Below are 26206 nucleotides of genomic sequence, written 5' to 3'. Positions count from 1 at the left end.
TCCCTGGCTGCCGGTATCGGCTTCCCTCCGGCACCTGGGACCCGGGCCTTAGCTCTGACCGCTGCCTCCCGCCTTCGCTCCAGGCTGGAGCCGGCTCTGTGGCTGCCACCCAGAGGCCGGCTCTCGGTGGCCAGCCGGGGCTTACAGGAAGCCAAGTGTCCCGCCCACTCCTGCCGGCTACTTGGCTCCAGCCAGTGCCACCATCTTTGTGGCTATGGGTGCCACCATCTGTTGTGGAGTGACAGTTAATTTGCATATTACTCTTACTAATATAGATAAAATTTATATATAACCTAATTTGGCAGAGAAAGCAAAATGTTTATTTTTCCTTTATAAAAACTTTAGTGATTATGTTTTACCAATTCTTTGTTTAAAACAAGGCCAAAATGAGGTATAGATCTTGCACAAGATCTCTAGGTAATTCATATGCCCATTAAATGTTTGAGAAACACTGGTATAACACAAGGTGCCATCAATAAGGAGGGGAGGGGGGCGGATTCTATCTGGTTTTAATGGACTAATACAGATTCTCAATTGCAACACATCAATTTGAGCCAGATGATTCTTTCTTTGCGGGGTTATCCTGTGTAGTATAGGACATTTAGCAGCATCTCTGGCCTCTCCCACTAGATAACAGTAGAATTCTCCCTCAAATCCCCTGTTGTGACAATCAAAATGTACCTCCAGATACTGCCAAATGCTGGGTGTAGGGGGAGGAGACAGTCCCCAGCTGAGAACCAATGATATAGTGGGATAGCATTTTTAGGAGAATGCAAGTAGGAAGTTAAATTCTGGAGTGACTATGAATTTATTTTATCAGAATAATGAATGAATGTTCTTTTTAGTATGTAAGTTTTCACATAGTATTAAATATAAAACTGGATTTTTAAATTAAATTTATTGGAGTGACAACTTTTTTTTTTGCATCACAATATTAACTGGAGAACTAGGAAAGATCCCATGTTCTAAACCCAGAGACTGCTTTAGAAGATGAGGGAATGGAGGACTGTTAGAATCTGTTTAATATGTTCCCTAGGTGGAAGTGATTATTATTTGGGTTATCTACTCCCTTCAAAAATTATACAGTAATTGGTATTAATAAATGAATATTCAGCTAAAGCACCTAATAACCTGTCCCTATCTACTCAGACATGGCTCCAAAAATTGTTCCTACGTTCTAGGTAAAAACTAGATCCAAAATCCTCTCATTAAAAGACCAGTCTAGCAGTCCTCTCTCCTGCATCTGTTTTCTTTCTCCTAGATCAGGGGTCCTCAAACTACGGCCCGCGGGCCACATGCAAATACAAATATTGTATTTGTTCCCGTTTTGTTTTTTTACTTCAAAATAAGATATGTGCAGTGTGCATAGGAATTTGTTCATAGTTTTTTTTTAAACTATAGTCCGGCCCTCCAACGGTCTGAGGGACAGTGAACTGGCCCCCTGTTTAAAAAGTTTGAGGACCCCTGTCCTAGATCATTCCCATAAGCATAATAAACATGCCATTAGAAACCTTTTAATCCTGTAATCCCCCTCTAGCTCTATTACCCTATTTTTCTAAACTCAAGAATTTTCTTCATTCCCACTTTTTTATTCAGAGAACATTCAAGCTGAAAACAGTCAATAAATACATTTAAAGTGAACAGTTACTGTACCATATTTGTTTATATGTTTATATTTAATTATTTAAAAGAACATACATAGTGCAGCTTCTAAGAATAAGGTAGTCCTATATAACTAGAAACTATTATCTCACTTAAAATAATACTCCCCTAATTTAATTAACATCCAGTCCATACTCAGATTTTCCCATGTCTCCAAAATGTCTTGGAGTAGGAATGAGTACTATTAAATCAACCGCAAATACTTTACACTCCTGAATAATGTTATTACATTTACATACTATGTTCAAGAACATTTTATTAATATGAAAATTAGTGATAATGTGAGAAAGGTTTCAGTTACAATGTAAGCTTGTTACTGGATTCCAAAGTATGCCGAAAATGTTTTGATAAAGTCCTGTTTGGGATTAACAGTCTACTTGCTGGTTAAACATCATGTGGGGATTATACATTTGTCCTCTAGTGGTATGTAAGTATAACTGGTCTCTCTCTCCTCTCAAACTAAATGTGATCCTTGTGGCTTCATTCATTTGCTTTCTTAGCAGCCTCCCCATGTTAGCCTTGCCACGTGGTCAGTCTTCTGTTTGGTAGGTTTTACAAATCCTAGAAGTTCTAGTTCAGAAACAGCTCTAATGAACCGAGCACTGGAAGATATAGTTAAGGAAATTGGCCATGTTGTATTTTGACAAGAGGTTAAAATATCAATGTTAAAACATTAGTAAACGGAAATATAGTTCAAAATATACTCCTAAATTAAACAACCCTTAAGGGAAACCATTAAATGCAATTAGAATCCAGTCAATAAGATATGAGTGGAAAGTGCTTAATATTTACCTAATTTTTTCCATAGTATGAAAACTCCTGAAAGTACATTAATAACCTTATAAAAATAGAGAATTCAATGACAGTTTTGGATATTTTTGGTGAATTTTGGAATATGATCTTGCTGTAAGTTTTAAACCAAGTATTTTATATTTGGCCTCATTTTAGATTAAGTTTGAATTAAATATTTAGAAACACTCTGGGATGGAATGGTTAATATCAATAAGGTTGGTTGCATCACATCTTTAAATCTCAAATGTAGATCTTAGAAAATTATAAACATTCTATACATAAACTTGGACATTGCAGAGTGGTTTTAAAAGGATACTGAATAATGTCATTCCTTTCTTCTGAGGTTATAGAATTGGCATCTGTTTTTTCAGCAGCTGTCACAACTGTTGCAAAAGCCTTTTGAGAGAGAAGACAGAAGAAAATAAAAATCTCTACTGTTGCCAAACATCTTTAATTGCCCTTTATGGCTCTATATGAAGCCAGGTCAAGCACTGCCGCTGCTAACTGGCACATTTTTAACAATTACACCAAGTTTCAGATTCTCAAAACTATATTGATATTCACTTTAAATCAAATACACATTAAAAGATAATAGAGTTGTTCCTGCATAATGTTATTTCAGAGAAGAAATGTGCAGAGAAAAATTACTAGTCAAAGTTGAAAAGCAAAGGGTGCACTGAATCCTCTACTCCCAACCTCCATTACCCCAGCAAAATGCCTGTTTTTCTTGGAAGCAGCCAATTATTTTTAAGTGGTGACAACAGATCTGTAAAATAAGGCCTTCAACAGTTAACTTTGTAATATTCTGAGGAGGGAAAGAATCATTACTTAAAATAACAGTTGTCCATGGCCTTGCCAACTATTCCTTGTGCTTCCTGATTGCTAGTGTAATTATTCTAATGTGGGGTTTTTTTTTGTTTATGCTATAAGAGAAATGGTAGTTAATATACTTTTATTTTGTGGAATAACAAAACTGATGTAAACTGCTCAGCTTCTGCTTACTGTTATCTTGGATTTGATCCCATGAATGCACCATTGGCTTGGATCAGTGCAGGGGATTGGGAGTGGGACTGTTGAACAGTAAGCTGCTATTTTGGAGAAATTTCTGAAGCATGAGGTGATTTATGCTTTCCAAAAAAGATATTAAGAAAAACACCCCAGGAAAGTGTCATGGATAGTGTACAAATACAGTTTGCTCTTCTCCCTCCACTTACCTCTGACCAGTCCACAAGGTTGATTAGCCTGCTGCACTCGAGGTGCAGTTTAATGCTATGCAGATGTCTGGGGTAACATTTGGAATGCAGCCTTCTTCACTTTTCAGTGCTTCATTCTAAAAATAACAGTAAACTAAGATGATTACCTTTCAGAAATGATTAGGTACAAAATCAGACAATAAAATCCCTGACCTAAATTTAGTAAATCAGTAAGTGGAATATAATTTCCTTTATTTAGTGAGTTGCATTTACTCTCCAACAGTTAACTGCTTGTTTAGAATTAAGTCTTGGTCATAATCCTGGTCACTAAAGAATACTCCCAGGATCAGAAGACAAGCATATTTTTCATTTTATTCTTTTTTTTTTTCATTTTAATAATACATTACTAATTTCTGAGACCCTAATGCATTTCTGGTTTCCATAAAAAGTTTTGGAATTCTTTGTGGATTTTCAACACAATGCTACTTCCAACATTTGAAATTACTTGGATTCTAGCAATTACTATACCGTATTAATACCAACACACTACTATCAAGTCTATAATTCCAAAGACTTATCAACACTGCAGATCCTAACCCTTACAAAAGTCATGAGTGTTTTTCGATTTATTTGAAATCCATGGTTCTTACTTAGAAACAAAATCTTTCTCACACATTCACTTACACATGGAATTTATAACATACTAGAGGCCCAGTGCATGAGATTCATGCCCTAGGGCGGCAGGGGGTGGGAGGGGTCCCTCAGCCCGGCTTGTGGCTGAGCAGCACTCCCCCTGTGGGAGCACACTGACCACCAGGGGGCAGCTCATGCATCTGCCCCCTGGTGTTCAGTGCATATCATAGTAACAGGTCCTTCCGCTGTTTGGTCGATTTGCATAGTATGCTTTTATTATATAGGAAGGATACTCCCAAAGACTGCTAAAATCACACCAGTTCTTTTCTGTGACCTACCACTAGCAAGAATTATTTTGTAAGAGACTTAATGTGTGCTTTATATAATAATAATGACTTGATATTTTGTGCTGTGAATATGAAATTACTCAAGCTCCCCCACTACCCACCATCACTGAAGACCACTGATTTATATCTTCCCACTCAAGATTTCTCTTGTAATGCTTAGCATGCCTGTGTGCCATTTTGGAACAGGAAATTAGTACATTAGGATACTTCATAGGTTTCATGGAGTCACTTCTTAGGTGTCCTTTGTGTTAAGATTTCTACATGGTAAACTGAGTTGACAACTTAGTAATTAATAAATTAACTTAATATTAACTTATTAAAAAACTGTCAACAAACTTTTTAATATATGTATATAACTTACTGCAATATAGCTTACTAAAATGTTTAAAGTGACCACTTTACCTTGCTAAAGAAAGTTGATTTTTAAGATCCTGATCTGTCTTGTACTCTCAGTATAAACAACTTCGTAGAACTATCAAATGTGTCTGGTTTTAGGAGTCTATCCCTGGCAGATTCTGGCCATCTGGAGATGCTCTCTCAGAATAGATCTTTCCTTGGTTTAAAATTCAAGATGAAATCCCAGAGCATTTCTAAGTAATTTTAGTAGGCCATATAGTTTGAGCCATTATTTTGCTGTTATTGTAGGAAATATTTCTTTTATTTCACAAGAGTAGTAGCATTTTACTCAAGTTTTAGTATCTATCTTCTGATTTTATCACACGAAGGGGAAGACATTTACAACGATCCAATGTTGGCAGCATTAGTTGACTTGATTATTTTCACTGGCTTAGAAAACACCCTCCGAAGTCTAAAGGATTTTTAAAGGTATCTGACAAGAGGTGCCAACTCTGAGCTGCCAACTAACTGCCTGGTCACTAGGAACTGTAAATTTATGTTTTTGTGATAAATAATTCCTGGGGTCTGACCCAAACTGTCAGAGAGATGAATCTGCTCCTTACCTTGAGATAATAATAGGGGTTGTTGAGTGCAGTGTGGAGGGCCATGCGCGGAGCAGCATTGAGGTGCTCGTGAAGGGTGTGAGCAGCGGTGAAGTACACCACCTCGTGCAGAGGCTGTGTCTCGGGAGGCAGAAGGTATTCTCTGAAACAGCCCAAGTCAGCTATCAGCATTTAGATAAGCACAGGTTTAATTTCAACGTAACATTTTTGTGAATCTGGGGGAAGACTGAGCAATTTGCTTAATGGGCAAAATCAATAACAACCCAAAACAAACAAACCCAAATATCAAATTCAATGCAGGTTTACAAAGAATTGTACCTATTCCATTATTTTTTTAAAACTTCCAGAACTCTTTAGAGCACAAGAAACTATATTTGTTCTGATTTAAACCTTTAAGAACAAATGCACATAAATTACATTTCTGCTATGAACCTTTAAAGTACAATTTCTTAAAGTATTAAAGATATACTTTCTTAAATTGTTTAGAAAACCAAGATATCCACATTCCTGCCAGAGCAAACACTTAACTCTTGCAAATATTAAACAGGCCTTGTGCCTGGAATTAAGAGTTTACAAAATTCTTTTTGGATCACAGAAAGTGTTTTAATTGGTATCTCTCATAGAAATGGTACCTTGAAAGTTTTTTATGTTAGAATTACTTTTTACTTTAGAAGGCAGAAAAGGCTAAATGATAGCTTCCCGGTATTGAAAAACAAGCAAATTTAAAAAGTGTAACTTGGGATTCTTCTGAGCTAGATGATAAACATAATTAAATCTGAACTTAAAAAATAAAGCATTAAAAAATTCAGTTTGAGCCAATGTGGCTCAGTTAGTTGGAACATTGTCCCATGCACCAAAATGTTGTGGGTTTGTCCTTACATTGCAGTGTATACAGGGGGCAACAAATAAATGTTTCTCTCTCACATTGATGTTTCTCTCCCTGTCCCTTCCTCTCTCTAAAATCATTTTTTAAAAATTCACTTTGAATGTACAATGAGCCCATCAGCTGGTCTCAACCATGATAGTGACATAGGTCTTTGGTGGCCTAGAGGGTAACAAATTGGAAGAAGCTTTGGTATACACTACCCAAAGACAGAGTAATAAGTCACTAATTCAGTGAACTCACATGCCTTCAGAAAGATTCCTGGGGCTTAGTCCAGTCCTAGCCTTAAAGTATTTTGGCCACATGACAGACTGTAACAGCTCCTTTTCCATGTGTGCAAGCAGCGCATTTACCTCAGCCCAGTTACCAGGGAAATCACCCTCTTCTTCCTGGAGTCCTGGCTTTCTCCCTCCTGCAGAGGATACCATTCCCCAGAAAATCCCACTATTCCTGCTCCCAGTGTGTCAGTGGAGGAAGAGAAAGTGAAGAGGGTATTAACCATACATATCACTCCCCAGTATCTCCTTCCTCCCTGTCTCAAGAGCTCCTGGCCCCCAGCTTAGTCCACTTATGTAGACATCTGCAGCCAATCAGAATAAAAGCCAATTGCAAAGAGTGTGATTTGTAACTTGACCTAAGGACCAGCATTCTGTACCTCAAGTACTGCTAACACCTTACTCAAGATTAAGTTAATTTAGCTATAGCCGCAGGAATGGTTTCTGTGATGCTGAATGTCACCCTGGATGGCTGGTTACTCATTTATAATTTCTGACCATAAACTTCCTACACCAACCTCAGGCTGTTTCTCCCCAATCATTAAAGACTCTATTGACGTCCCTGCTATGTAATAAGGACTGGAAGTTTAACAAGGCAACCAGATAGTCAATTTCAGAAAAAATTATTGTCTCACATTTGTAATCCTCTCCCTTTTCAGTATCTTTATATTTAATGTTTAGAATTCCTAAGGGAAAAAGTCTTTTTTAATATCCTCAAAGTATCTCCATCAGAGGTAATATATTTGCCTATATTTTGTTTCCACTGGGCTACATTAAGGGAACAACAACTATAAACCTGGAGATTGGCACAGAAACATTCTTCTGCAACTTATTTGCTGTGAGAAGAAATATGCAATTAGTCGGACACTACAGCATCTACCATGCTCATTTTGGATTCAGATCAAACAGGTGTTTTTAGGGAACTGGTAGAACCACTTAGTATCAGGGGCTAAAAAGTTGAAGCTTGTATTTTGGTGAAAACCGTTAACTTAGCCTCTGCTCTCAGTAGTCTCAATAAGGCTCATGGTACACTGGGACCCCTGCCTTTTGGAGTCTATTGCTTATGTTTATCTTTTTCCCCCCAAGCAGTATGTTTAACTGGATAATTTCCACAAACTATATATGAAGTTTCTAACTATCACAATTCAGTGAAGTACAAAACATTAAGTAAGTAACAGGCTGTGGGAAGAGAAGGCAGCACCAATGGTAGCACCTTCCAATCTTGGTTGGCCTAGGGGTAGGGGGTGTGGACGGTTTCTTTTTAAACAGAGCCCCTCATTTCAATGTACAAAAGAATTACTACTGATATAAAATTGAATTGCAAACAAAAGTAGACTAAAAAGCAAATACTACTCTACTTTGGGGTGGAAACGGGAGAAAAGAATGAGTCTTTCGGAGTCGGAGGGGAGAGTTGGGGGAAGGTGATGTGGCTGTGACCCCCGGTGGCCACTCAACACGGCTGCACTTTTACTCTCGGTGGTTTCAGGAAGGTCCGATTTTTCTTTTCTTCCCCTTGGTATTTGCTTCGAAGTTTGCCAAATGTCCACAAGGCCATCTTGACTTTCCTCAAACTTTTTCTAGCCACTCCCCTTCCCATTTAGCTTTTTGAACTTAAATCTCTTCCTTTGTCACTTCCTTTCAAGCATCTCTTTGGCTTCTCTCTTCCTTTTAATTTCCAGCTCAGCAAAGTTTCACAGTCTGTTTGGATATCACTTGTTTGAACAGCTCTAGATCACCTTCCTCCAGAACTCCAAGCTCTTCTCGAACAACTGTAATGTGACTGATCCTTGGCAACAGTATGGAGAAATGAAGAGGGCCTTTTGACAGATGTCATCATACGGGGCCTGGGACTTTCCACAGTCAGCCTCTCGCTGGGCTTTAGCTGCCACATGACTTCTCGGGTCCCTTTTAGCTCTAATATGCTACAAATCCTAATCTCTTTCCTCCTGGGAGAGTCAATCTTAGTAAAGAAAGCCAACCCTAGTAAGGAAAATTTTGTGATTTCACAACATATTTCAATCATATTCAGTTTTATTTTAGTAACTACTCAGAAAGGTAAAAGGTCAGACATACTAGGTCAAAGATCACAAATGGGAAATGGTTGTCTGGTTTCAGAGCCTACAATTTGGGATTTGTGAGAACTACAAAAGGAACCTGACATTCAGCTTAGAAATTATGCTACAATTCATTGCAAAATTATTTTTAGCAACTGCAATGGTCACAACCTGGTAAAAGGAAAGATCCAGGAACTTGGGTCAGGAAACTATAAGAACAGGGAAGCCAGCAGGGCAAGATTAACTCTACGAGTTCTATAAGGTCATTTCTGGTTTGTAGGTCAGTTCAACATTGCATTGCATCACTTTTATATGACACATTTCTCTCACTGTAAACTGCCTTTGTCATACTTGGTTGGTCATTTGGACCTCTTTCATGACATTAGTAATTTCTCCCCAATGACTAGGAACAATGACTCTGCCCCCACATTGTCCTGGAAAATGGAACTTTTCACTTTCAAGAAGGTCAGGTAATTTATCAGAAAACCACTTTTTGTCTTCAATAACTGAGCTGCTATATTTTTAGTACTTGATTCTATTCAGTGTCTAGCTGGCTGTTGAGTTAGACTGCCATTAAAATATAATCAGCAATGATAAATAACAGTTTGTTTTCTACTCTTTAACTATTAAGTCATTTTCTTTTTCTCACTTGCCTTATTTTTCTATAGCAATGATCTGGGTTTCCCAAAAAGGAATCATCTTTAAAAAACAAGCAAGACTGGTAGACTTCTAAGTTTGCTATGAGTACATTTCTCAACATGAATTTAGTGCTGATAATGAGTCGCACAGGTATTCTCTAGAATTATAAGTCCTTTCTTTACTCGGGATAAAATAGGACATTATGGCTAGTCTGCTCTGGGGCTTGGCCCAGGTCTAGCATACTCTTGGCAGAGATAGAGAAAGAATAAAGTGCAATAATCTGAACAATAAAGATTTAATAAAAAAAAAAGAATAAAGTGCAATGCAAACACTGTTATTAGAGAGGGGAAAAACGCTTTCTGTTTGGGAAGCCAGCAGGGCAAGATTAACTCTACGAGTTCTATAAGGTCATTTCTGGTTTGTAGGTCAGTTCAACATTGCATTGCATCACTTTTATATGACACATTTCTCTCACTGTAAACTGCCTTTGTCATACTTGGTTGGTCATTTGGACCTCTTTCATGACATTAGTAATTTCTCCCCAATGACTAGGAACAATGACTCTGCCCCCACATTGTCCTGGAAAATGGAACTTTTCACTTTCAAGAAGGTCAGGTAATTTATCAGAAAACCACTTTTTGTCTTCAATAACTGAGCTGCTATATTTTTAGTACTTGATTCTATTCAGTGTCTAGCTGGCTGTTGAGTTAGACTGCCATTAAAATATAATCAGCAATGATAAATAACAGTTTGTTTTCTACTCTTTAACTATTAAGTCATTTTCTTTTTCTCACTTGCCTTATTTTTCTATAGCAATGATCTGGGTTTCCCAAAAAGGAATCATCTTTAAAAAACAAGCAAGACTGGTAGACTTCTAAGTTTGCTATGAGTACATTTCTCAACATGAATTTAGTGCTGATAATGAGTCGCACAGGTATTCTCTAGAATTATAAGTCCTTTCTTTACTCGGGATAAAATAGGACATTATGGCTAGTCTGCTCTGGGGCTTGGCCCAGGTCTAGCATACTCTTGGCAGAGATAGAGAAAGAATAAAGTGCAATAATCTGAACAATAAAGATTTAATTAAAAAAAAAAAGAATAAAGTGCAATGCAAACACTGTGTTATTAGAGAGGGGAAAAACGCTTTCTGTTTTCATCACCACCCCTCCTATCCCAGCCTAATGAACTAGATCAAATTTAAACCTGTCTTTTTTTTTTAAACCTGTATTTTTGAACTAGCTGTAAAAGAATGCACTAAGTCATTTTGTTTACACATCTTCATAAGGATGGAAAGATGATCAAAATTACAATTCTAAGCTGGAAGGAGGAACCTGAAAAGCATAAAGCCTAATCTAGGGGAAGTGTCCCAAAATGGGTATGGATGCTATCACATCAGTGCTATTTGGGAAAATAGCCAGATTTTTAGCTCTTAAGAGCAACCACTCACCTCACCAGACAGTCAATGAAGTTCACAACTTTTTCTCTCAGGACTTCAAACTTGGTTTGTTTCTTTCCTGTTCTTCTTAACTCCTTCATTTCCAATAGTGACTGTGGATGGAAAGAACATAGCTTTTCTGGTGATTTGGAGAAAGAAAACCCCTCAGAGGCAGCTGATGCCCTTTGCCTAAGACAGAATATGCAAGAAAGAATCAGATCAAAATGGGTTCTTTTTTATTTTTAAGGTCTGGAAAGAATCTCTCCTCCTAGTGTTTTGCTCCAAACATTGAGTAAATTTTCAGGGAAAGAGGAAAAGGGCAGTTAACTTCGTTACTAAGTTATATGGCAGAGTGCTCACTATCCACAACTCATTACTTCATTTAAGTAAAGGACTTACAAGGAAAAGAAAAACCTTGCCCTTTTGCCACACTAACAGAATAGATTTCCATGTGGTTTGCTTTTGCTTAGATTGAAATTTTATTCTACATTTATCATAACTTGGTATCATGCCATACAAAGAAGGTTCTATACTCTGACAACCAAGATTCTAAAGTTAGAACTACCTGAAAAAGATTACAATGGGTATACTGTAGTTCAATTTCTGCTCTACATGACTATACATTTAAAAAAATCAACAAAAGTATCTAAAACTAATGAGGTAGGCTCAACAGAAATACCAACAAATACATCAGATAAATAATTGGGTTCTTTTTTGCAACTATGTTCCCATTTTCCCTATTGCCAGTTAATTTTCTCTCTCTCTGAGGCTACAGGAACAGTTTCCACCTATGTTCACTAGTAAATTCCAGACTGTGTACATGGAGAATGAGGCTGGCAGTGAGATAAATAGGATGTTTCATTTATAAGTAAATTACAAAATCTGTTTTGTTCCTGGGTGTGATTTTAAAAGGAAAATAGAAATATCCAGGCAGAGCTAATCTAGAGTACATACTGGAAAAAAGGGAGTATCACAGGGTGTCACTGGAAGGAGAAGTGACCTGACCTTCTGAAGATGATAGAGGTCTGTCTTCTGAAGCCCCTTTGACTGTGACCCAGAAGCATCTTCTTCCTCTTTGACTTCTGCTTTTAATACAAAACCAATATACAGCAACTGGGATAAATCCATTCAAGTCAGGAGAACCAACATTTCTACTATTCCAAGAGAAATACAGTTACATCTGGCAGGGGACCAAGGGTCCATCAGATAAATTATTTCTTCCAGAAGCTAAAGGTCAATAAATATTACATAACTTATGCTGCAGAGGGGTCTTGAAAAAACCAGCTACTGAATTTTTAAAATGTGACCACAATGAAAACAAAGTACAAACAAATACCCTCCTCCAAAAAAACCAACAGCAAAAAGCGCCAAGTCTTTGTGCTGTTATAAATAGCTTCTAAAAAACAAATTTAAACTGTATTCCTTTGACTATGCCGATGATCAACAACATAAACCCACACACTGGCAAGTTTGGCCCTGATGTTCCAATGTACTATTTTTGACAAAATGCTATTAAAGTAATAAAGAGGGTGTGTAAAAGTTTTGACATAATCTACTAAAACACAAAGTGCACCTTTGCTCTTCAGCATAGGCCACAGTAAACCACATCTGGCCAGAGGTGCAGCTGTGCTTCTGGAGAGGTGAGGCTGTATACCCTCTTCCTCATGCAAGGCAGCTGCTAGAACTGCACACTCACACGGCTCATTCGGACCAAGTCTGAGACAGGAGGATGCAGCTAGAGAAGCGATCTTGTTCTCAAAGAATAAACTTCCTTTTAGCTATGGATTATTCTTGGTTCAAGAAAGATATAATTTAAGGTTAAAATATCTGATAAATTCTTTGTCCCATTTCATTAACATGTAGCAGATTCTTAAAAATAAATATGACACTCTGACCTACTTAACCCTCCAAATGTAATTTTAAAACCAGACTGTAATATGTAATAAGTGTGAAGGAACCGGAGATAGCATATAGTCAAATATTTCCGCTTTTCCAATGTAGGGGGTTTTAATGTCACTTTATTAACAACAATGTGTCACTTTTGGAAACAGAGAAATTACAAACATTTCTTCCAGACACTAGTTTTGCTTCAACTTGTAAAATTCTTTATTCTTTACACTATTAATCATCTTAATCTCCATCCTTCCCATTAAGCTACATTACTTCATGTAGTATTAGCACATCATAGAATTTGTTCATTAGCTTATGTTACATGAACTCTAATTAAAATTATATATGCAGTTTCATTTTACAAATATCTGAGTCCAATTTTGGTGCGGTTTTTTTTTGTTTGTTTTTATATTTTTATTGATTTCAGAGAAGAAGGGAAAGGGAGAGAGACAGAACATCAATGATGAAAGGAAATCATTGATCGGCTGCCTCCTGCACGCCCCCTACTGGGGACCAAGCCAGCAACCTGGGCATGTGCCCTTGACCAGAATCAAACCCGGGACCTTTCAGTCTGCAGGCCTACGCTCTCTCCACTGAGCCAAACCAGGTAGGGCTGAGTCCAATTTTGTAAAAGATGGAAATTTACCTAATTTATCTTAAATACTCCTAAGTCTTTTACCCTATTTATGTCCTTAAAGTGGACCTTCACTGTCCCAGTGACCATAATTAGGGGGCATTTAAAGTGTGAATCGGTGAGAAAAGAACAATGAGCTGGCGATTAAGAGAGGTAGATACTGGTCTGGGTGCTAGCTGGCTGTGGGATTTTGAGCAAGTTCCTTTCTCCTCTGAGCTTTAGATTCTGTATGTAGCTGGACTCAATGATCTCCACAATTACCAATTACAGCCCTTTTGAAACATGGTTAGGCTCATGCCCACCCACAACTTGGAGGGAACCCACCCCTTAGTCTTGTGGGGTACTTCCTCCTTTTGCCTGTTCCTGCCATTTGCTCTTTCACCTTCCATTAACTAAGCATTCCTCCGATGCCTAACACTGCAGCAGGGAGACGGGGAGGGGTATCAGCAAAAGTGGTTTCCTAAATCCAAAGGCTTTACAAGACAAAGGAACACTGCCAAACAGGAAGGATTGCTATGGGCATTACAAGTAAAACATTTCCACTAATCCATGTCCAATCTATGTGCTTATACATTATCCACCAAGCTGTCTCTTTCCCCCAAGCTCCATTAAAATTTTCCTGAATAGGGGAAATGCTTTACCAAAAGAATTCCATACTTTGGCTTAGAGAGAGAGCAGAAGAGCCCATGAGAGTTAATGATCAGTACCAATCTGTGGTGCCCACAAGAACAAGAAGTCCTGGAGCATGAGAGAACAGAACATGGCTACTTGTACACAACCAGGCACCCCAGCATCTGGCAAATATAAATATGGTCACATGGGGGCCATGAAAATAAGGGAACTGGTAACCCTTCAACACAGAGAAATGGCAGGCTGCCTCAGTTCACTTTCACTGAAGGATTCAGGCTCTTGTAAGTCTGATTAAAGCAGACCTCATGCACTGGTAATCAGCACACCAATGAGCCTCACTGCTGTGAAAGCAGTTGAGAACTATTAATTTTTCAGGCTTACTAATGACTTATGCAGTGTTTTTGAAATCTATAAAGGACCTGATGGAATGCTTAAGAAAAAAAATCTAAAAGGAGTCCTTAATTACGATGCCCTGCTAATCTCATCAATCTTAATATTTTTGTCCCTCCCCCATCTTTTTTTTAAAGGTAAGTCCTCCAAATTATCCATCTGCACAAAGAATGTTTCTATTTTTCGCCCATTTGATGTTTTTCATTGCTTAAACCAAAGCTGGAAGATAACCATTTGACCTGTTTGTAATTATCAATATGTAATATTCTGAGGCTTGGTATACTGACTGATCATGAACTACTTTATGCCTTCATCTCTCAATACATCTGAACATGGGGTTTTCCATGTCATTTTAGTTACATGACTTTCATAGCCAGTAAAATTGGCAGGATATCATCTTCTCACCATCCAGGCTCTGAAGCTGGGCCAGGAGCTCCTCTATCCTCTTTTCTGTGCTGCCAAGATGCTTTTCAGAAGAGGACTTTAAAACGCTGAAACACTTCTGAAGGATGGTCATCAGTTCATCCTTTGCCAACATTCTAGAATAGAATCAGTGACAGGAGATGTAATCTAACTGGAACATTAATGAGGTTAAAAAATATTATCTACATATGAAATGATTCTGATCAGAAGAAGATGGTATAAATTCTTCATTAGTAGCTACCAACATTTGTTGGAGAGATTTTCCTCAATATGTATGACATTCAGAAGTATTCAGAAGAGTTCTCATGATGAAGCTCAGCTTAGAAAGCTTACAAACATGTGGGTTCAAAGTCTGGCTCTGGCACTTACCATGTCTGCAATATAGAACAAGTTACCAAACACCCCTGATCCTTGGTTTCCCTGTCTGTAAAATGAAACAGGGACTCACCTATTTCACAGCTTAGAATGGAGGCTTAAAAACTAATGAGAAGATGTATTTGAAGAATCTAACACAGCGCTTACCATACAGTAGGCATTGAAGGTTTCCCTTCACTTCAGATATAAATGTAAATATGAGACAAGAAATGTTTGCTGAGGAAATAACACTTATGCTAAAAGAAAGCTTGCTTGGAAGGACCAGAAGAGTATCACAATAATTTCTCTAATTACTATTTTAGCTATGCTTTATATCTTTTATGGGCATTATAAACATCAGTCAGGAAAATCCACTTAACTTTAAGTAACATGGGAAATTCTGCTTGTTTTGTAACAAGCAGAAGAGTTGTGTAACTCATTTAAGGCCATATTGGAAATCTTTGTTAGAAATGGAGAAAGAACACAGATATTCTCAAATTAAGATCCTGTTCTCAGAGCCATTACTTATAGGATCTCTCCACTAAGCTCATATTCAGTAACAGAATGAAATGGAATCAGGTTAATATTAGTAATGTTAAGCGCTATGACATAGGTAAACAAGTTATTCTCAGCAAACAGTCCTAAATTATGAAGACTACAATGATTAAAACTTCTTATATTAATCATGAAGAAATAATCAGACAAATCCAGAACGTATGCTATTCTGCAAGATAATTCTCTTATGTTTGACAATTTTCATAATAAAAAATGGGGAAAAATACTAATATTACTAAGTTAGGGGGAAAATACAAATCTAACTAGATTATGACTACTGAAAAAATTAACCTGGTTACTTCAACTAAAATTTAAATGCAGACTGAAAAACAAAAAATATCATACAACCAAACCAATAAATATAGAAACTGGTAGGGGTGGACAAAAGGCAAACTTTTCCTGATTTTAAGAAAACATGTAAAATCTCTTCTGCCCTGGTCAGTGTAGCTCAGTTGGTAGGAGCATCCTCCCATCCACCGAAGAGTCTAGGGTTCAATTCCTGGCCAGGGCACACACCTGGGTTTTGGATTACATCCCCCTAATTTGGGGTGCGTACAGGAAGCAACCAATTTATGTTTCTCTCTTTCTCTCCCCCACATCCCTCTAAAAATCAATGAAAATATATCCTCAGGTGAGGTTTTAAAAAAAAAAAAGTGATGAACTATGTTAAATGCTGATAATAGTTTAAAAATACAAATGCACACGGAGAATAGACCATTACATTTAGGTACAAGAAGGTCACTGTTGACCTTGATCAAGGTAGTTGTGCAAAAACAAGTCAGTTAGAGAGAGAATGGGAGGAGAGGAATTGAAGATAGTGTGATAATGCTTTCGAATTTTGGTGGATTCCATCTAGCACATTGCTTTCAAAGAAATAGAATAAAACTGAAAAGAAAATATTTGACTTTAAAAGTATAAAAGCCATCATACTAGATTACTTTGAAGAGAAAGGAAAAAACACATCTAGGATAGATCATATTAAAGTGGAAAATGAGCTATTTATCTTTAACCAACTTGATTAAGTGATTATATCACCATCAAGTAAATGGTTCAAAAAAGGCTTGTGGTACTTACTGTGTTAAAAGTTTTATAGGTTGCCATAAAAAATGTTTCCTTAACTGAGACAGAAAGAGAATCCTTTAGCAATCATTAAAAGCAATCATCCTGCAGGGCAATGGAGTGTTCTGCTTCATTGTGCAGAATAATTTCTGGTTAAGTACTGATTATATAAACGTCTGATTGAGAACAGACTATAAGGAGAAACTAGTCAATCCACGGCTAATGCAAAGATCTGAATAATGAGCTCGCAGGTTTTCAACACACCATTATAAAACTGCTTTGAAAAATATTCAAAAACGTAAACCTGAAAATATATCAATGAAGAAGAAAAAATAAAAATGCTTACAAAAAAAAACCCCTACAAACATTCAGAGATTATCTTCTCCAAAGACAACACAACAAAGCAATTGTATATGATCATGACAAGTGAAATAAAAATATGCATAATTCCTCCTAAGCCTCGATATTTCATCTTAGATGCCACTTCTCCAAGAAACTGCTCAACCTCCAAATGAAAGTTAACTGTACAGTCTATTAGTTCCTCAGCACACGAAACCTCACCCATCACAGCCCTTATTACTCTGTATTTAATTGCCTATCTACTTGTCTACCTTAATCTCTCACTTGGGCAAAATTCAATGTAGGTAAAAACAAGGGTCATCTTTGCCATCAGTGGCTCAACATATCGAGCACAAAAAACTACAAAAGTATAATGCTAAATTCACAAGAAAAAATAAGTTGTCAAACTAAGTTTGATTAGCTATTTCTCCATTTTATTTCTTAGATACCTATTCATTTTACTAGCAGAAAAGTAGTAGTGGGCATTCACTTTAATAAAAAAAAACTTAAAATACAAATTCAGATTATTTTTTCTGTTTATTGATATAAAAAAAAACCATGGCTCACTATTAGCAATTAAATACTTTATTCCAGTTTTGGACTAAGAGATCAATTTGAGATCAATGGCCCAAAGTCACCCAACTTCTCCACAATTAAGACTTATCTTTTCCTTTAATGGCTTCATTTCTTCCTCAATTTCTTTTTTAATTGACTTGAAAGAGAGGAAGAGGGTAGAGAAAGAGAGAGAAACACTGATGTGAGAAACATCGATCAGCTGCCTCTTGCACATTGCCCGACTGGGAACCGAACCTGCCACCTGGGTATGTGCCCTGATTGGGAATTGAACCCACCACCTTTTGGTGTATGGGGCAATGCTCCAACCAACTGAACCACCTGACCAGGGCTCCTATTCCCTTATTTTCTAGAACAGTGTTTCTCAAAGTGGTTCCTGGACCATATGTCCAAATGTGGTGGAGTGCTTGTTAAATTCAGGTTGCTGCTGACCACCACACCGAGGTTCCCAATAATAAGATTCAGAATTTGGGGGGAGAGGGCATAAATTTACACATTTAATATACCTCAGCTGATTCTTATGTACACTAAAGCCTGAAAAGCATTACTCTAAAAACATTACTCTCAACATATTTTGCTGTAAAATGAACTTCAACAGTTCAGCAGTTTGTCTGACTTTACCACAAGCCTACAAATAATTGTGGAGGACCCACTGTGATGCAAATTCAGAACTGGCAATCCCTGCTCTAAACGTAAGAAATTAGATGTTAATAGTGCAATCTCATGTTATCTCCTGCATGGATAAATCTAGATCAGTGATGGCGAACCTTTTGAGCTCGGCGTGTCAGCATTTTGAAAAACCCTAACTTAACTCTGGTGCTGTGTCACATATAGAAATTTTTTGATATTTGCAACCATAGTAAAACGAAGACTTATATTTTTGATATTTATTTTATATATTTAAATGCCATTTAACAAAGAAAAATCAACCAAAAAAATGAGTTCACGTGTCACCTCTGACACACGTGTCATAGGTTTGCCATCACTGATCTAGACCATCAAAAGTTAGATTACTGCTATTTAGGAAGCATCTCACAGACTGTAGAACTGTGTCATTTTTCATAACTAGATCTTTAAATATCTTCTAAAGATGATCTGCAAAGTCAGAAAACAATGCATTATTTAGATTCCAAATCTCTAGTCTCTTTGAAGTAAGCTAAAGTGATCAAATGTTTTTTGAGTCATGTTTTTTCAACTCAATGAAAGCTGAGCTATATATTACTGTTTAACTCAGAAGCCTTCCTCAGAAATTAGAATAATTTCTTTCAGTATAAAGTAAATTCCTTCAGCTATCAATCAACTTCAACTTGCAAATCTGTTTCTGCAACAAACTCATAAAGTTACACTCAGGATAAGCAGACTATACACTATGGCTTCTTTTATTTATGTCTGCAGCCTGTGCCAAGATGACTAGTGTCAAGACATGAGGGGGAGGAGGGGTGGGGACGTTGAATACCCTGAAACTTGCTCAGCTGGCTCATTTTTAAATATATTTTTTATTGATTTTTTTACAGAGAGGAAGGGAGAGGGATAGAGAGTCAGAAACATCAATGAGAGAGAAACACCAATCAGCTGTCTCCTGCACACTCCCCACTGGGGATGTGCCCGCAACCAAGGTACATGCCCTTGACCGGAATCGAACCTGGGACCCTTGAGTCCGCAGGCCGACGCTCTATCCACTGAGCCAAACCGGTTAGGGCTCAGCTGGCTCATTTTTAAAAAGTGGGTATGCTCTGAACATGGACTATTGGCCACAAACCCATATACATTTCCTTTTACACCACCTTTCAAATAATTAAAACAGGATTAAAAAACAGACTGAACTTTCAAAATTCAGATTTAAATTCCAGCTCTGCTAACTGCAAAAAAGTCATTCAATGTTTCTGGCTTTGGTTTCCTTATTTGGAATAAAATGGAGTAAGTATGGATGAATAAATCTCAATTGATGGGGTAGGGGGCAGAATAAATTCCCTAAAAAGGGGCACACTTTTCATTATCCCAATTTAAGAATCGTTGCCATAGCAATCCATCACTCCTAATGTGAGGGCACAGTACTCTTCAGGCCCAGCTGATCCATCACCTTCCTCTAAGTTGAGGACTGTGACTTAGATCAATCTTATTATGAAGCAAGGTTTTTAGAATTACGTATGTCTGAAAAATTCTTGATCTAGTATTTAGTTTCTAGATGGCTGTTGAGAGAGTCTCTCCAACAGGAAGGTAAATTTTTCCTCTTAAGGTCTTTCATAGCTGACCAGGAAAAGCCAGTGTACTCCCTAGCTCACTGCAGAGATGGCATCATTTTTACCACTTCCTGTTCCCAAATGGCATTTTAACTTAAATATGTCCTTATATAATTGGATGTAGTTGAGTAAAAAATTAACCAATTCATATCCTGTATGTGGTCTTCATGCTCCAAGAGTTGACTCAGAGAGGAGAAGTATGGAAGACATGCAGAACCATGTACTCATATCAAATTATGACATATTATTAAGGCATACTTGCATGCTCCACACACACACATCAATGTCTGTTGCATAGATTTTTAAAATAACTGTGATATAAAATTCTGTAGATCTTTACCAAAAAATCGTTGCCAAGACCAATGTCAAGAAGCTTATTTACCGATTATGTTTTCTTCTGGTTTTATGGTTTCAGGTCTCACATTCAAGTCTTTAATCCATTTTGAGTTGATTTTGTGAAGTATAAGATAGTGGTCTGGCCTCATTCTTTCACATGTATCTGTCCAATTTTCCCAACACCATTTATTGAAGACTCTTCTTCCCTCATTGTATTTTCTTGGATCTTTTGTCATTAATTGCCCAAATATATGTGGGTTTATTTCTATTATGTTCCATTGATCTATCTGTCTGTTTTTATGACAATACCATTCTGTTTTTGATTACTATAGTTTTATAATATAGTTTGAAATCATGAAGCATGATGTCTCCACCTATATTCTTCTTTCTTAAGATTGTTTTGGCTACTAGGGGTCTTTTGTGATTCCACAAAAGAACTTTTTCAGTTGGTTAGATCATTGTCTTGATATGCCAAGGTTGTGGGTTCAATCCCAAGTTAGGGCACATACAAGAGTCAACCAATGAATGCATAAGAAGAACAAATCGATGTTTCTTTCTCTCTCCCTTCCTCTCTCAAATCAATAAAAACTTTTTTAAAAGAATTAAGTACTTTTTAAGGGTCATGAAATATTTCATCAAGTAGATCTATGGTTACTTTAGCATGTCACTTTCCAGATAACAGGGATTTTTCAAGAGAAGATACTTAAGATGTTACTAGACTATGGTTCTAACAGTACCTTAGTTTTTCTTTCCAAAGTAACATTCAATTATAATTTTATTCTTAATTTCTTTCATCATTTGAATTGTTTGAAGACAGATGATAAGAATGTCCAGTTTCCTAAATTCAGATGATTCCTAATTAGAATGTCAAACTGACAAGTGTCTCTGACTTCCTGTCTCTGTCTAATCTGTACAAAGGGAAAAAGAAATCCAGTCCAGGTTCCCAGATTCCTTCCCTTTTGTAGTGCCCACTCTTGCTGGTCCTTTCTGTAGCTGCTTTATTTGCTCTTAGTGCCTTTTACATTCCTATGTTTCTGACCTCAGCTTACCAAAATGACTAAAACTTTGCTTTCTATTGTTTTTGCTTTATGAAAACTCCAAATCCATAAGTACAACAGCTTCAAAGTGAAGCCTGGATTAGAACCTGGTTCCATCAACAGTTAAGAGAATCTGGCAAATCACTAGAACACTATCTGTGCTTCAGTTTTCTCAGCTTTAAAGTGTGGCTAATAGTATATACTAGTAATACTTGAGTACTGAACTGGAAAATGTATTGAAAGTACATAATGCAGTGCCTGGCACCCTACAAGCCTTCACACTGAGTGGTTATTATTCATGTTTTCCTACCCTAGTTTGGAATTGCTATTCTTGATCCTTGACTTGTACCCCAAGACTACAGGCCAAGGGAGATACAGAAGGAAAAGAACAAGTCCTTCCCTGACAAAGGAATCTATGAGTTTGGAAATACCAACCTGGAGAAGGAAGACAATCACTAATCATGAAGGTTTAAGAGGAAATCTAGCAAGAATCAATTGGGTGTTTGAGATAGGTATGTTAACTTGAATAGAAAACAAAAGAAGTCTCAGAAATATTTCAGTAGAAGTATATAAATACATAAAAATCTCTTACTGGCATTTAAAAAAAATAAAATACAGCTTTTCAGTAGCAACCTAGTTTCCATGGGGAGTTATTTTTCCAAATAGCATAAAATTAGTTTCCCATCTTAAACTGCACCTGCTAGATCCTAAACATTTGTATTATTAAGTCTCTGGACTTAAAGTGCTGTCAATGTGAATTTTCCTCCTACTGTGCCCATCTGTTCTTTTCTTGTGGGCCCAGAGGAAGCCAAAGCTTAATAAATATTCAGTTTTCAGACTTCTTTATATTTTCATAATAAGCACTTATATCCACTGAGGAAAATTACAAGACTGTGTGCAGAAATAACTCACACTTGATTTTCCTTTTCTCACTGTCCAAGTGGTCACTATTTTTATGGAAGACTAAAGAGTCACCATACATATAAAGCCAAGGAAAACAAATGATTATAACTTTAAAAAAGATGCATTTGTCAAGGATGGTAACTGATCTTTGATAATAATAACTCCACAATATACCTTACTTATTCATGTAATATTAGATAAATAATTTATGAATTATCCCATGTTGATGTGAACAGGGCCAGCTCAGGTGGGGAAAAGCATCAAGGCCACTGACTACTCGTGGTTGCTCCTCATCGAGGTCAGCAGTGAACTCCTTCACAGGATGCATTTCCCCTAGTGATGCTGCTCCGCCACGCAAGCAGCGAAGGGCCATGGTGAGCTTGCTTTCCATGACTACCTTCCCTGCCACGATGTCAAGCTGACTCCATGAGAACTATCCATACCTACTCGTGTAGTGTTACTATTTGACTTGTTTTACTTTAAAAATCACACTTAAAAACAAAGTAACACCAACAAAGAAATGGATGGTTGCTACATTAAAAACACTGTAAGCTACAAACATAAATTCAAGATAGATAGAAATATTAGACACACATGGCTACTTATAAAACTACTTGGCAGGCAGAGGTCTGGAGGAAGATGTTACATATTGGCAAGCTTAGAGCAGACTAAAAAAAAACTACCTCAGCAGCTGCAAGGCCGATGCATACTCCTCTGAATCCCATATGTTCTTTTCTAAACATGTGCAGTACAGCTCTCTGATCTGTAAGTGAATAGCACACTTATGAGGAACCAAAAGTGATGTACTAAGTTGGCATACTACTAGTTTGACAAAATCCACATAAATAGTCAAAAAATTAGGGTTATTAAAAACAACCATTTTCTGTAGACGACAAAAAAACTGGCATATATCACATGGATCAGTCTTTATAAGAACATCATTTGCATATAAGGAAAATGAAACTATATTGGAATTGGCTGTTAATCACTGGTCACTTTGCAACACAAAAATCATGAAAATGATAATGTGATTAATAAAAAAAGGCTTAATGGCAGCAATCATTTTATAAACAAGTCATTTTTAAAAAATATTTTTATTCATTTCAGAGAGGAAGGGAGAGGGAGAGTTAGAAACAGCAATGATGAGAATCATTGATGGGCTGCCTCCTGCAGACCCCCCACTGGGGCTCGAGCCTGCAACCTGAGCATGTGTCCCCACCTGCAATCGAACCCAGAACCCTTCAGTCTGCAGGCCAACACTCCATCCACTGAGCCAAACCAGCCAGGGCAACAAGTCATTTTTTACATATTTATTCTCTAAACCTTTGAGTTAGGTGCAAACTTTTAAGAATACAAAATTCTTCCATTAAAATCCTACAGATGGTTCATGGGTTTATATGACACAAAGGCCGGCAGAGGATAATTTTGCAGGGAGAAGTACTAGTTCCCTTTTAGTTCTTAGTATAATGCAAGGTTAACCATTAAGCATTCTTAAACAGAATTTTTCCATTTCACTAAGGTGGAGGGTCACCTTTGTTTAAGTGATGGAAAGTGTTAAACAGAGAAAGCTGAAATGCCTTAGCACAAATACATTGTAGAGGAAGCAACATCAATAGGATTGATGTGGTCGTTTCTAGTTGTGGCCATCAGAGTAAAAAATATTGTTTCAATTACCAGTAATGGGTACAGCTGGAATGGATTTAGATTGTGCACTCACTGCAAGATTTGGATCCATTTCAAATTCTGATGTCTGAATGCTACCGAAATCAAAGCAAGAAACTACCAATATTCTGACTTCACAGATTCCAAATGAGGAAATTTTGGTTACCTGTCGACCCAGTGGGTACTTGGGAAGAGAAGAAGTGAACTGATGAAGACATCTCAAAACCAGAAAGTAATTTGTATGGTACACATGCAGGCTTTCTAGTAATGATTGTGTCTCCTCCTAAAAAAATCACAGAATACATATGTAAGTCAGTAATTTAAAAAATACAACAATAAATCTACTTAATGGATATATATAATTTCAGAAAAACTGAAAAGAAATGATTCAGAATAACAAATTATCCTTCTCAATTCTGAGAATTTATAATGTATACAAAATCCAGAGTAAAGGCTGGGTATTTTTTATTTAGTATAAAGTCTATTTTACACACACCAAAATTAATACTGTGATTTAATCTCCTATCTACAGCACTGCCACAAATACAAGTGTGGCCCCCAAAATACAAGTGTGAAAAATAGCATCTTAACCAGCCAGTGTGGCTCCTGGTCAGAGCACATGCCTAAGTCATGGGCTCGATCCCAGTAAGAGGCACGCAAAGGGCAGTCCATTGATGATTCTCTCTCATCTTTGATGTTTCCATCTCTCTCTCCCTCTCCCTCATCTCTCTGAAATCAATATTAAGAAAAACAAACACGAAAAAGAGCACCTTGTTGGATGCCTGCCTGTGCCAGGCACCTAGTGTGTGCCAGAGCAAAGTAGGCCCATTACCCTCTACCTCACTGGCATCAGAAGAGTGAGGAGATGACCAGTAATTAACAGTTACTGAGGTCCCACTTACGATGTCTGCTTTTCTTAAAGTACAGCTAGAGCTGTGTTTGAAAGGGAAGAAACATCACAGGTGATTCTGCCTTTGGTTGAGATTCTCCAATATGTACAGGTTTTTCTTTCACTTTACCAATTAAGAAAAAAATAGTGAAAAAGAGAAATCTAAAGCCAACAAGCTTTATAATTTAGAATTCGGTATGATATGAAAGATAGTGTGTTAAGAAACCGAAAGGATGACTTATCTTGCAACTCAATTTCAAAAGGTTTTTTTTTTAGGGGGAAGGGAGGTTGAGGAGAAGGAGCATTGTTTTTTAAAACCTTCTGAAGTAGCTTAGAAATGATTTTAAAACACTGCATCCTAGCAAGAGCTTTTCGGGCCTCATATTTTCATGACTGCTTACTTCTGTAACATTTTCTTAAGAAGATTATGATTTGCTTTTCAGATTTCTTTTCTCTTCTGAGAAGTCAAATAAAGGACTTTAACTACTGGCCTGTCTTTTTTCAGTAATATCTTGCAGATACCCATTAATTTTAGTAGTCAACCATGCAGAAAAGAACATAACAGGTATCAATAAATTCAAACAAATCTAAAAAGCAGCAAATCTGAGATATTTTCCTAAACTCTAAATCACTTAGAAATCAATTCCTTGTTTCAGCAATCTATGGATTAGCCCCTACGCCAGTGACGGCGAACCTTTTGAACTCGGCGTGTCAGCATTTTGAAAAACCCTAACTTAACTCTGGTGCCATGTCACATATAGAAATTTTTTGATATTTGCAACCACAGTAAAACAAAGACTTATATTTTTGATATTTATTTTATATATTTAAATGCCATTTAACAAAAAAAAATCAACCAAAAAAATGAGTTCGCGTGTCACCTCTGACACGCGTGTCATAGGTTCGCCATCACTGCCCTAGGCCTTAGGGCAAATAAAAAAAAAAACCTGAAAGCCTAGGGAAAATTAAAAAAAAAAAAGCCTTTAATATAAAAAACGCATGTCATAGGTTCGCCATCACTGCCCTAGGCCCTAGGGCAAATAAAAAAAACCCTGAAAGCCTAGGGCAAATTAAAAAAAAAAAAAGCCTTTAATATCAAAGTGTTTTTCTTCCCAGTATTTGAATTAGTTGGTTATTCAAAAATCTAGGTCTGCTATCATCATCAGTACACCAGTACATCAGTGCAAATGGTACTTTAACCACCAACTGGGCGAGCATATTTTAATTCTATGTTTACCGTCAACCAGCAATTTTTGCTGCAAGAATTTTTAAAACAGGTAATACCTGACTATTTAGTCAGCAACACTGATCTCTTTTCCCTTAGATTGTCAAATAACAAGAACGACAACAGCCAACACAACAATAGCCATCCAGTGTGAATGAATCAAAATCATACCTATTTTTTTGTCAGGTCAGCAAA

At 37.1% G+C, this 26206-nt stretch overlaps 1 protein-coding gene across 1 annotated transcript in view; it reads right to left on the bottom strand.

The window, feature by feature from the left end:
* Positions 1-1477: 1477 nt before the first annotated feature.
* ORC3 (origin recognition complex, subunit 3) overlaps positions 1478-26206 on the bottom strand; it is a 55614-nt gene continuing 30885 nt past the window's right edge. Inside the window, 10 exon segments of the mRNA XM_014530032.1 lie at positions 1478-2264; positions 2771-2850; positions 3669-3721; positions 3724-3784; positions 5587-5728; positions 10885-10985; positions 11878-11957; positions 14822-14955; positions 22919-22998; positions 24064-24180. Coding sequence (XP_014385518.1) covers positions 2159-2264; positions 2771-2850; positions 3669-3721; positions 3724-3784; positions 5587-5728; positions 10885-10985; positions 11878-11957; positions 14822-14955; positions 22919-22998; positions 24064-24180 — 954 coding nt within the window. The 3' untranslated portion in view covers positions 1478-2158.

The sequence above is a fragment of the Myotis brandtii genome, unplaced genomic scaffold, assembly GCF_000412655.1.
Source record: "Myotis brandtii unplaced genomic scaffold, ASM41265v1 scaffold1171, whole genome shotgun sequence".
Classification (NCBI taxonomy): Eukaryota; Metazoa; Chordata; class Mammalia; order Chiroptera; family Vespertilionidae; genus Myotis; species Myotis brandtii.
Note: the sequence above shows the minus strand (reverse complement) of the source record. Positions and strands in the feature narration are given on the sequence as shown.